Source organism: Branchiostoma belcheri, unplaced genomic scaffold, assembly GCF_001625305.1.
Source record: "Branchiostoma belcheri isolate BF01 breed outbred unplaced genomic scaffold, Haploidv18h27 scaffold44, whole genome shotgun sequence".
Taxonomy (NCBI): Eukaryota; Metazoa; Chordata; class Leptocardii; order Amphioxiformes; family Branchiostomatidae; genus Branchiostoma; species Branchiostoma belcheri.
The window spans coordinates 2,423,718-2,435,727 of record NW_017804065.1 but is presented as its reverse complement, the minus strand read 5'-3'; the positions used below and the strand labels follow the sequence as shown (position 1 = coordinate 2,435,727).

At 38.2% G+C, this 12,010-nt stretch overlaps 1 protein-coding gene across 3 annotated transcripts in view; it reads left to right on the top strand.

Annotated features, from left to right (window-relative positions):
• LOC109478590 (band 4.1-like protein 4) overlaps window positions 1–8,807 on the top strand; it is a 41,018-nt gene extending 32,211 nt beyond the window's left edge. For 2 of the 3 annotated variants that reach the window (XM_019780256.1, XM_019780255.1), the window contains 6 exons: window positions 134–202; window positions 1,387–1,479; window positions 4,222–4,550; window positions 5,305–5,462; window positions 6,300–6,376; window positions 8,140–8,807. In XM_019780256.1, the coding sequence (XP_019635815.1) occupies window positions 134–202; window positions 1,387–1,479; window positions 4,222–4,550; window positions 5,305–5,462; window positions 6,300–6,376; window positions 8,140–8,578 (1,165 nt within the window). In that variant the 3' untranslated portion in view covers window positions 8,579–8,807. The remainder of the gene's footprint in view (window positions 1–133; window positions 203–1,386; window positions 1,480–4,221; window positions 4,551–5,304; window positions 5,463–6,299; window positions 6,377–8,139) is intronic. The other variant, XM_019780257.1, reaches the window with a different exon arrangement.
• Window positions 8,808–12,010: the final 3,203 nt, after the last annotated feature.

Here is a 12,010-nt window from a genome sequence, read left to right as displayed (position 1 = left end):
TTGTATTGCTGAAATTTTTTGTATTCTTGTATATTTCGTATTGCTGAAATTGCATTGGATGCCTTTAATAGCTGTTTCCTAGATATCGTTCAGATATTCCTAACAGTCACCTGTAACTGCCCTGTCTTTACAGGAAAGACCCCATAGACACTGCAGGCATGACAGAAGACCAGCTCAAGGATATCACTTACAAGGAGGTTGAGTAAGTCTGTCAGAATCATTTCTTACTCATTTATTGTATTGGCTGAATTTGAAGATTGACTACTACAGTCACTGTCACACAGTAACAGTTCTTACTGTTGTGGAATAACTTAAAGTTTTCAAGTTCGTAGTCATACAAATTGCGATTTAAAGCCATGCATTTCTTGATTAAAATCCGTGCAAAAGCTGTGCGTTCTTGTTTAAATTGCGTCCATTTTCTCGTGTAAATGTTTGTGTATTCACATGTAGTTATTTGTTATAAATAGCCACACACAATTACAGCTAATCAGTGCACAACACATGGTTTACACCGCTTTTGCTTGAGTTTTTACTACGTATTACACAGATTAGGCCACACCAATTTAATTTGTTGGTTCTCGGATTTTTTCAGAAAAAATATGAAGCGACAGGGCGAAAAAAAATAAAAATAAAAACAGGTCTAGGCATCCTATTATAGGCTTAAATGCTACAAAATGAGACATGAAGTCAACACAAAAGGCTGGGTTAAAATGTAAACATTGAATTTTGAACTTTTAATCAAACCACTGCAATGATAGATGGGAAAACTGTAACAACTAGGAAGAAAAGGACTTTCCTCAACTGTTGGGGGGCAAAACATGAGCATTTTTCAGTTGATTCAGGACCAGAATCAAATTTTTTTTTTTTGCAAATCAGAAAAAACGAAGAGGCGAATCCGAGAACCAACAAATTAAATTGGTGTGGCCTTATGCACGGCTTTCAATCGCAATTTACAGGGTTTTTTTTTATAGAACCACTTCTAACACGATAACTTTAACTTGTTTGAATTAGACACATGTATTCTACATGATTAGGACTGGTGACCAAGCGCAATGAAGAGGTGGAGGTTCCATGTTTTTCTTCCCGTAGGTCACACCAATTTGATCTGCTGGTTTGGGGACATTTTATATAATTATCAAGATAAAAAAGAGGACAGTACAAAGACAGAAGACTGGGGGTAAAACCTGCATCTGACGGCACCTGAAACTTTATGTACAGAATTTACCCTCAAACTGTTTTCATGTTGATGTTCCAATGGAGCATTATTTTCTAAATCCCAAAACCAACAGAATGATGACATTGGTGTGGCCTTAACTTGTGAAGACTTAGTTAAACTGTGTTGTAAACCACACAATAATCATGTAACTCCCCTCACTTGTCCGCCAGCCTCCCGAAGTTGAAGCAGTCTCCGGGATACCGCCGTCGACGCCCGCGATCTATCGGCCGGTCAGACCAGGAGACGCCGCACCAGAGCGATGTGTATGTCTGTCACTTGTCCTTGTCACTGCCTGTTAACGTTACACCCACCATGGGCAATTCCTCTGCTCAATATACAATGTAGTGGGAAAGATTTCAAGTCAATCATTATACCAAAGGTACTTAGATGTGGTTAGTAGAGGTTGAAGCACTGTTACAGGTAGTGTCAGTACAAACACCTTAACTCAGGCCATTTTGAAATACAGGAGTGAGAGTATGAGAAATACAGTCATGTAGACTAAGTATAATTGCAATGCATGTACATAATAATATCATGCATCTACATGTAACTTCTCCCAGCTTTGGCTAGTTTCAATTGATTTTAGAGTGCAGAAAATGCAGTTTCAAATGATAAAGAAGAAGAAATATATTGCACAATAATTGATCATTGCTGTATAATGATTACTTTTCACCAAACAGCAGTCACCAACTTTGATATAATAATTGTAGTTCTGATATGATAATTTTAAATTAGTGTGCAGAAAACAAGATGTCAAATAATGACTTGTTAGTGGTACAGAATTTTGTCAACACAAAATAATTTTTATAAAGGATAAGGGTTTATGATGAAGGACTGATGATATTTTCTGTGGATTCAGAGAACTTATAATTACAGTTGTGTAGTCATACATTTTGTAACTGGTTACCAGTTTCTTTTAAATTAATTTAAGTTTATAGTATATCTTTGGGGGAGCAGTGTGCACATTTTGCACTTTCTAAATGTTAATTATAAGTCAGTCTGCACTTAAGATCTTCACATTCTTAACCACCACTCTTACAGGAAACCACACCCTCCTCCCAAGACAAAGGAGCAACAAGATGTGGAGACTTACTGCTAACATTCTTAATGCTTAATCTTCCTTCTTGGTTTCTTTAAGGACTTTGGTCTTGTGGTGAATCTTTTTTTTTTAAATCTGCAAGCTACTTGGTGGCCATGGTGGCTAATATAGTCTCATTTTTCTATGGCGTGTACTTTTAGTGTTTTTTTTTTAATGTTTATCAGAATTCTTTCAATGCAGAGAAAGGTGCCTTTCAAAAGCTAATTGTCTTGTGTCTTTGAAAACAATATAGAATTTGATACTATTTTATAATAATAGCACAATCATTGTAAATTTAAGTTAAGTAACAGTTACTGTTGTAATAAAAAAATTGCGGTCATGTAAATAACTGTTGAGTATAATTGTAAACTTTGATTATTTGCTTGGGACAAGACAATTTTTTTGTTTTCTGACTCTTAAGACACTTGTTAAGAGCACAAAAAGCAGCAAAATGGCTAACTCTGTGTATAATGTTTTTGATGTACATTTAATGGTGATTCTGAAACTATCATCATCACAATAATTCTTCTTCAATCTGACACTATACAAAGGCAAAACTGTGCCTAAGTATGTTGTTTGTTGTAACTTAAAGCTTAAAGATTCATTTGAAAGTGTCTTATAAACAATACCCATTTTTCTCAGACAATGACAGAAAATCATACAGATTTACAATTATAATTAAATGGCCCTACATGTCACAAAACCATGTAAATTGGTGGGAACATACTTGTACTGTACATGGTAATTCTGGGTATGAAATGTGTACAATTATTGTTTCAGTTGCTGATTATGCAATGTATGTATTACCAAAAACTGAAAGTAGGAAAAGAAGTCATTGAAAGGAAATTTCTTTTTGCAGTGAACAGACATCAGTAAAATCAAGCTACACTACTGATATATGGACACAAAACAACAGTTCTTTTATTTTTGAATAATAATCTTTTTGTTTACCTCTAACGCTTCTTCAGTACACAAAATGCACTTCTGACCAAGTTGTAGGTGTTTCCTAAGAGGTTGTGGTTCGCTTGGGGTGTCAGGTTTCTCCTTACTTAGTGGGTATAAGCTGGTGTGTCTAATGATGATAATTATCAATGAGTAAGTCTGGATCCACCATTGCACCGGTCAGCTAATGCACAGGTTGGTCGCACATTGTACAAATGTGGGGGAGGGGGGCTTTTACATTGTAGGTCATGCCAGTTAATTTCTATATATAAACACTTGTCCTTGGGTTTTCATATCTTACTGGCCCGGGGATTAGCCCGGGGTTAGGTTAGCACAGGTAAAGGGTTTTTTTTTTTTTTTTATTAAAAACAAGATGCTGTGAGTGCTAAAGAGTTTATGCTTTGAATCATCATACTATTAGAGAGCTTAAAATTATGCATCAGCCTATATGCTTCTCAAAGGCTAGAAATGAACAGTGATAATAACCCCCTTCTGTAACGGAAAAGATACGTAGAACGCTTTTTGGAGGGCTATTACATATTACTTTAAAGGCATCCCATGCAATTTCAGGGTGACAAAACTGGACTTTTTCTGGTCATTCTTCAATGTTAGATTAAGTTCAAATTGAATTAATTCTACTCCATAGCATACTGATATCTCAAAATCTTTTTTTGGACAAAGCAAAAATATGATGTCACTGTAGGAAAACCCTTGCTTCGACTATGTATTGAAGGCTGGTTCTAGCTATTTATGGGTGGTACCCAAAAAATAGGCATGCCTCCCTAAGGTTGTTTTGGGGCTATTTCAAAACAAGTAATAGTATAAAATGATGATGAAAATGTGCTAAGAAATAGCAGTAGATGTCAATATCAGACAGATTTCCTCATCCAGAAATTTTTTTTTTTCATTTGCCACCCTGAAATTGCAAAATTCATCTTTAAGGATCTAGGAAAACAGACATTTTACTCTGCCCTGTTCCTCACAGAGAGCTGAAGATGGTTCCCGCGCTCCCAATCACACACGGATACCAGAGCGGGAACGAGTCAGTCCGCTCCAACCCGGCGCACCCCCCGCAGGACGACCAGCCCCCGCCGCCCTACACCCCGCCTCAGCACAGCACGCCGCGCAAGAACCCGGAGGGACGACGCACTGCCAACAACGAGCAGCGCCCGATCTCACTTCCCACAGAGGTGCTGTTAAAGATGCAGCAGACAGGCTACCCCGGCCTGTCGGACCAGCTCACTAACGGGGAGGACATCAGCAAGTCCGTGTTTGAGGTGGACTCAAGAAGAAACGAGCCAGCTTCCATACATGGTGCATATTTCTTAAGTATTAAAACTGGATAGTGATTGAGTGAGTGAGTGAGTGATTGAGTGATGGAGTGATTGATTGATTGATTGATTGAGTGATTGATTGATTGATTGAGTGAGTGAGTGAGTGAGTGAGTGAGTGAGTGAGTGAGTGAGTGAGTGAGTGAGTGAGTGAGTGAGTGAGTGAGTGAGTGAGTGAGTGAGTGAGTGAGTGAGTGAGTGAGTGAGTGAGTGTGATAGGAACTTTGTATGGCTTTCACATGCGGTGAATGTTTCCAAAACATGGTATACAAATTTTGGAGATTCAGCTGAGCTTAACCCTTGTCCTGCTGGCATTCCTGGCACAATATTTTTCAATAATTTCATGTCTTAATTAGATCATAGACCCTCAAATTTTTTTGACCTGCAGTGGCTTAGTTACATGTACTTCCGCATTTGTTGCATTTCGCTGTGGTGTGATGCAACCCAATACCCCCAAATCGTACCTATACAGGGTGCTATATATTAGATGGTACTGTATGTGCAGAACAACAATTGTTGTGCTCCGCAGGACAAGGGTTTAAGTCAATTTGTGGTTACCATGTTTAAAGTTAAAACTTTTGATCCAACACAAAAAGTTCTCTCACCTAGAGCTTTTGATCAGAGGGACTGGTTGAAAGCTGTTGGATCAAATTTGTGTTGTGTTGTGTTGGATCAAATTTAACTACCAACACAGATGAACTTTCATGATAATTCGGGTACCACCCTCCCCTCCCAAGGCATGAGCAAGTCTTCTGCGGTGTTATCGGGTGAGACGAGGAGAGACAGTCCTGCGTCCCTACGGGGTGCGGAGGAGGCGAGGTGGAGGTCAGAGATCAGGACGGGATCATCCAATCAGCAGCTGGACAGGAGGCAGCCGCCCGACGGGAGATACCATGTGAGAGAAATTTTTTCTGCCGAGATTATACCACTTCACAGCATGTCAGCAGAGCGTACTGCGCCTGTGCAAAACCCAAGGTTTTTCACGGTTTGAAGTTTGGTTACCGTTTGCCTGTTGCAGATGATATCTTTTCCGACAGAACATTTGGAAACTACAGACGGGATGTTAACCTTATATGTGTGAATACAACCTTATATGAGACGTTCTACCGCAGTGCTATGCACAATACATTACAGGTTTCGCGAAGGTGCAGTACGTTCTACCAAATTGAATGTGCTTCGCTTCACTAGATTTAGTTTCCTGATCCTCAGACATGTTTGAAGGCATCCAAATGACTGCAATTTCAGGGCAGCAAGACAAAAAAATATTCCAGACTAGGAAATATGATACATGTAATTCACATTTAGTGCCCGTTTTTGGCACATTTTCATCATCATTTCATACTTGTGTTTGAAATAGCCTAAAAACAAGCTACATGTATGTGAGGCACGTCTTTATTTTTTGGGTAAGGCCTATGAATAGCTAGAACCAGCCTATGTTACAAAACAAGCACCAATTTTCCATCAGTGACATCACATTTTTGCCTCACACATATCAGTAATACATGTATAATAAAAGAGAGGATTGCTTCAACTTACTGCATGAAAAAAATGACCAGAAAATACATTTTTGCCACCCACAAATTGCATTAGATGCCTTTAAGTGAAATTTTAACAAGAGATGAAGTCTGTCAGATGAAAACAGAAGGCTCAAAGCAAAACTTGCATCTGCCTTTACTACATGTATAACTGTGATCACCCCTGAAATGAAACTTTTCTCCCCCCCCATGTACAGAATGGCGCGCCCCTGTCCAATCAGGATCTCCGACCACCATTTAAGGAGATAGGAAATGGCAGGATGGAGCCAGCTCTGTAAGTTCTAAACTTCTACTTGGAGTTTATTGTGGTTATCAACTTGAAGGAAATGTTTGAGCTTCTTTCAATCTATATGGTTTACAAGTTAAAACTATAGTATGTACAAAAAAAATGATGTACCATATGATGTACCATATAGAGTACAAATGGGGAAAATACAAAGTTACTTAATAAACAATGTTGTCTGAGCATTAGTCACAAGCCAAACTCCTAGACGGGCTTTGTATATGCAACAAGACATTAGACGTATTCTCAGACCAGAACATTTCAGTTTGAGTCAGTATCTGGGTTTAAAAATACTGCTGACTCAGCTTTTAACCTATTACTACTTAATGTAGTAGAAGACTTTAGTACATTCTGCTTTTCCTTTCATTTAAAATGCTTTAATTTTTTTTTAAATTTCTTTTGGTGGTGCTGGTACTTTGTTTTTCAGTGACATCATTTTTCTTCATCTTGTTTTCTACTGGTGGACTTTTATAATTGTTACAGTCATCTAATGTGTTTCCTTGACTTTTCTCCTATGATTCTTGCTCTGCTCAGTGCTGAATGATTGCGGAGTTAAGGTTTTTCAGAGAGTCTGGTAGGTGTGGTCCCAGGAAAACATTTCAGCGCTAGGGACTAGGTGTTAGTCAGATGGTACATGTAGGCCTGCACTTTAGCTGCATGCGTTTTACATCTAACTTACATGTAGGTTACTAGTTACTTATTTTAGTAAAGTAAGTAACTGGATAGATTTTGGAATGGTTAGATGCCTAAAGCGTCGGTCATAACCCGCCGTGCGTGCTTTTTGTCTGTACATTTTTTCGGAGGCCACTTCTGCTACATTTTTCTGAAAACGTGCGTTGTACGCTCATAGGCTGTACAGGGCACGCGCGTCGCCCATACTCACACGTACAGGTGGTGAATCTGCAGACAGCATGCATGAAAAGTTTTACATGTACTTAAAGTTCTACGGCGTGTCTGCGTGCTCCCAAATACATAGGATTCCGTACAGAGGCGGTACTCACCACTCACGGATGCCCTACGTTTGCCCACGTTTTTGCACAATGTCATATACAGCACGCAGATGCACATACGGCGGGTTGTGACCTTTGCTTAAGGTAGCATCTGCTATCTTTGGTCACTGATAGTCTCTGACAAAAAAAGTAGCGGATGCTACCTAAAATGTCTGACTATTAAAATCTATCCAGTTGCTTTAATAATTGTTATCTCTGGTATGGCCTAACCTTCATCAATCTGTCACAGAATATTGTTCTATTGTTCTTTTGCTCTTCATTATTTTCTTCTGAATTATTGTATTTCTCAGTTTCTTTTGTTTTGGGTTCCTATTTCAGATCTATTTTTTGTTAGGCCACACCACTACATGATTGACAATCATGTGTAACGTGGGGATTATATCTATATATCACCAAAGGTCAGCAAAATCTGCAGTGTTACATGGGGATTATATTTTATATATCACCAAAGGTCAGCAAAATCTGCACCGAAAACTAGTACTGCCATATGGCTGATTCTTGTCAAGTCACAAACTTGTCTTTATTTCACTGTGTTGTTCACTAGTCTACTAGTAAATCATTCTGCTTACCGAAATTCTTCACAAAGATTAATACAAATTGAAATGAAACTTCTCACTGTGACAAACTTTAGGATAATGAAGGACACAGTACTGGTGTGGTCTGAGAATATAATCACCCGTCAACATGGAATCTCCCTTTTAAATTCCCATGGTGTCAACTTGACTCTGTTTCTTTAAAATGTAGACAAGAAGTCAGAAGAACACCCCCTACAGTGGACCGGTCCGACCGATCAGCCTTCCAGACCCTGCCGCCATCCAAGCACCTCCCTACCTCGACAAACGGTACCGCTAGATCGACGAACGGACGCGCGTACCCGGACGCTGGGCAGATGCGTCACACTCCATACTCCAACAGCCGCGGAGTGACGCCACCCTACCAGCCTCCCTCCGCCAGCCACCAGCAGCCTTCACGTCTGCAGCAGAACTTCTACAAGAACAACGGCCGCAACGCCGCGCCGTACGGGAGCAGGACTTCCGCTCATCACGGCGTGCCGCGGGGGGAGGGTGTGTACGCGCCGCAGCCGTTCCGCGCGGTCCGTGACGGCCCGGAGGAGCTGGAGCGACAGATTAGGATGATGATGCAGGCGCCGAACAGACACCACGAGTTAGCGACAGAGTTGTAGCACGAGATGTAGCACGAATTATAGCACGAGAGAGTACATGTTTTAGGTACAGGGAAAGAAACATGCCTGTAGCAGGCCTCGAAATTAAGTTTGCAGAGTAGACAGGGGATCCAAATGCCTGATAAACGAAAGAAGGGCTGATTATTTTTTTGATTTATTATTTTTATTATGGTACTGAAAATGTCCCAAAGTGTCTTTTTAGTTGTCCCAGCCTAAATTTTAGTGGTCAGTGGCCATTGGACCACCTTTAATTTCGAGCCGTGCTGTAGGCCAGGAGTAGCCTCTGCCAGGCTCCAGGAAGTGGCTGGAAAGAGAAGAAATTGACGAGGAAGACAGATAACATAGTACCAGGAGTGTTGGTCCACTAGAGAGTACATTTGGCGGCAAAATCTCTATCAGACTAACTCCCCTGGTATGTTATCTGTCTTTCTGGTCAATTTCTACTCTTTCCAGCCACTTCTGAAGCCTGGTAGAGGCTAGCCCAGGAGCTGGATGACCTCAGTTACAATGTACCTTCCTCCATATTGCACAGTCAACAGCCCTTGACTCTTCTGTCTCTAGACTAACTCGTGTCTTTCTTGATCTAGTCTGTTCATGTACCGTATTGACTTGTAAACCAAAGATTGTAGTGGACTCTTGAAACCAATTTCAGATCACTTTAGAGATTTTTTTTTTTAATTTTTGCGGGGACCTAATTTTTGTCGTGTTTTGTTGAAAATATCAAATTTTAAAATCAACACACTACCAAAAACGCTTTTTCTTGTTTTTCTTATTTTCTCATGGGAAGAAAATTTTTCTTTGGGGGAGAATAATAAGAAAAAAATAAGAAAAAAATAAATTTTCTGTATACCTACGTTCTTGCACCAAGAACAATTTTCTCATTTTTCTTGAGTGGAGATAATTTTTCTAAAATAGGCTTCTTTAAATCTTGATTTTTCTTTGGTGAAGAAATATTTCTAGAGGAGATTCTAACTTACAAGATTAGAATTCTTGTAATCTTGAAATTTCTTTTTAAATTAGTAAAGACAATATTTCTAGGGAAGATTCTAAGTTACAAGATTAAAATTCTTTTAATCTTATATTAATTAAAATTCCCTCAGACTTAGTTAAAGTTTCTTATTTAATCTCCATGGAAGATTTCTTTCTTACCTGACATCAAAGTGGTCAGATTTAAGATTTTTTTTCTTGTGTATTTCAAAAAATTTCTAGTCCATGTTACCGAGAATGATTGAAAAAGGCTATTCTTGTTTTTCTTAGCAATGTTTAAGAAAATACAAGAATTTGGTTCTTGTCTTTCTTGGGAAACACTGATTGGAAAAGCAAGAAATTTAATTATCTAAATCTATTATTAGAATAAAGCTCTGCTTAGTGTTTCTTGTTTTTCTTGGCTAAGAAAGCTGAAGAAAGATCATTCTTGTTTTTCTTGGCAACATTTAAGAAAATACAAGAATAAAGTTCTTATCTTGCTTGACAAATACTGATAAGAAAAAAAAACCCAAGAAAGTCTGATATAAAATTGATCTTTGATTAGGCTGATCTATGAAGATATGGCTAGTATTATATTCTTAAACATTCTTGATTTTCTTCCCTAGAAAGTTTAAGAAAGGCCATTCTTGTTTTTCTTAGCAACATTTAAGAAAATACCAGAAAGTTTAAGAAAGATGATTCTTATTTTGCCTGGTGATGTTCAAGATGATGTAAGAACTTTTTTCTAGTTTTTCTTGTCATGTGACCTTTTCTAAACCCCTGATTGGTTGATTCAAATCCCAGAATGCAGTTAGGGGGTTTTGAACATAAGTCAGATGTAAGAGTCGCGCTGCTACTTTTTTTGTCAGTTACTGACTCATGTCAGATTTGAAGTCAAAATCAAATCAAAAAGGACCTTGTGTACATGTGAAGCAATGGGGATCGTGGTCAGCTTGCTGAAGAAACCAACTTTGCAACAGAAAAAGCATGAAACCAAACAGATTGAAGGTAAGTGCGCCCCCCTCCCCACCTATAAGATCTGTTGACATTGTTTTTCGACTTCATAGCCCAGATATTGTTACAACGCCATTGGGGTTGATTTCAAAGTCAAATCATATATCTCTGGTGTATTGTATAGTAAAGATTATTACAGTGCTTTCTAATACAATTTTAAATTGTTTACTCCAAGTAATAGAATAGTATTTTAGCATCCTCTTTTGACTCGTTGCCTTCAGTACACGCATGCAAACTAACAGGTCTTTCCTGTTGTTTTTCAGGTGTCCAAAGGGTGTGGCTTTGCCAATTCTATAATGCGAAAACTTCAGTTTTTGCTGAATATGTTTCTGATCAGAATGTGATACGATCTGTATTCTGAAATCATAATGGCTTGTTAGTTACATTGTATAATATTTTGAAAGTTACTGTTAAACTGTTTCCATTCCAAGAATGTTGATGGACCGATTTTATATTTTTAATTAGATACATTGTACAAAAATCAATGTGATAATAAACATCTCTGTACTGTCCAAATGCTTTTCAAAATAACATTTAGTTGCTATACATTTGATTATTGTCTGTTTTATATTTAGGTAGCACTATATACATTGTATTTCTTTTCTTGTGGGAGGAATGGTTTTCTTGCTACAAGAACAGAGTCAGCTCTTATTTCAAGAAATCTTTCTTGTGTACAGAATGGTTTTCTTACTATAAGAACAGTTAGCTTCATTCAAGAAATCTCTTCTTGTGGGCAGAATGGTTTTATTGCTACAAGCACAGTTAGCTCTTAGTTCAAGAAATCTTTTCTTGTGGGGAGAATATTTTCTTGCTACAAGAAGAGTTAGATCTTAGTTCAAGAAATCTTTTCTTGTGTACAGAATGGTTTTCTAGAAAACTTAGAAATTCTTACTACAAGAATAATATTCTAAGGATATTTAGTCCAAGATACATAAGAAAAGAAATCTTACCACAAGAAAAATATGCTAAAATGCAGTTTCTTGAAATTCTTGTCTCATGGACAAGATTTTTTTCTTGGGTGAAGAATAATTTTCTCAGTGGAAGAAAAGTTTTCTTCTCTGAAGAAAAACAAGATTGGCATTTTTGGTAGTGCAGTAATTAGTTCAGAGTTTTAGCTAGATTTTTTTTCATGTTTCTTTTCAATGACACAGAAGATAGAATAGGAAATTTGACAATAATCCTACAGAAAGTTCTTCCTGTGTTTATTGAGAAGTACATTCAAACCTGGTGCAGCCACCTTCGTACATTGTGCCTCCAGTCATATTATTCTTGCACATCAAAACAGCCCTGTCTAATTTTACACTATGTACATCACACGGTCTGCTAACAAATTGTGTTACCAAACCAGCAACCACTTTTTGTGGTCCCTGGGGGCTTTCATACATGTACCCCAATTAACAACGGTAAACCAAAATAGACGGTACGCAGGAAAAATCAGTGAAGCACAGTGAT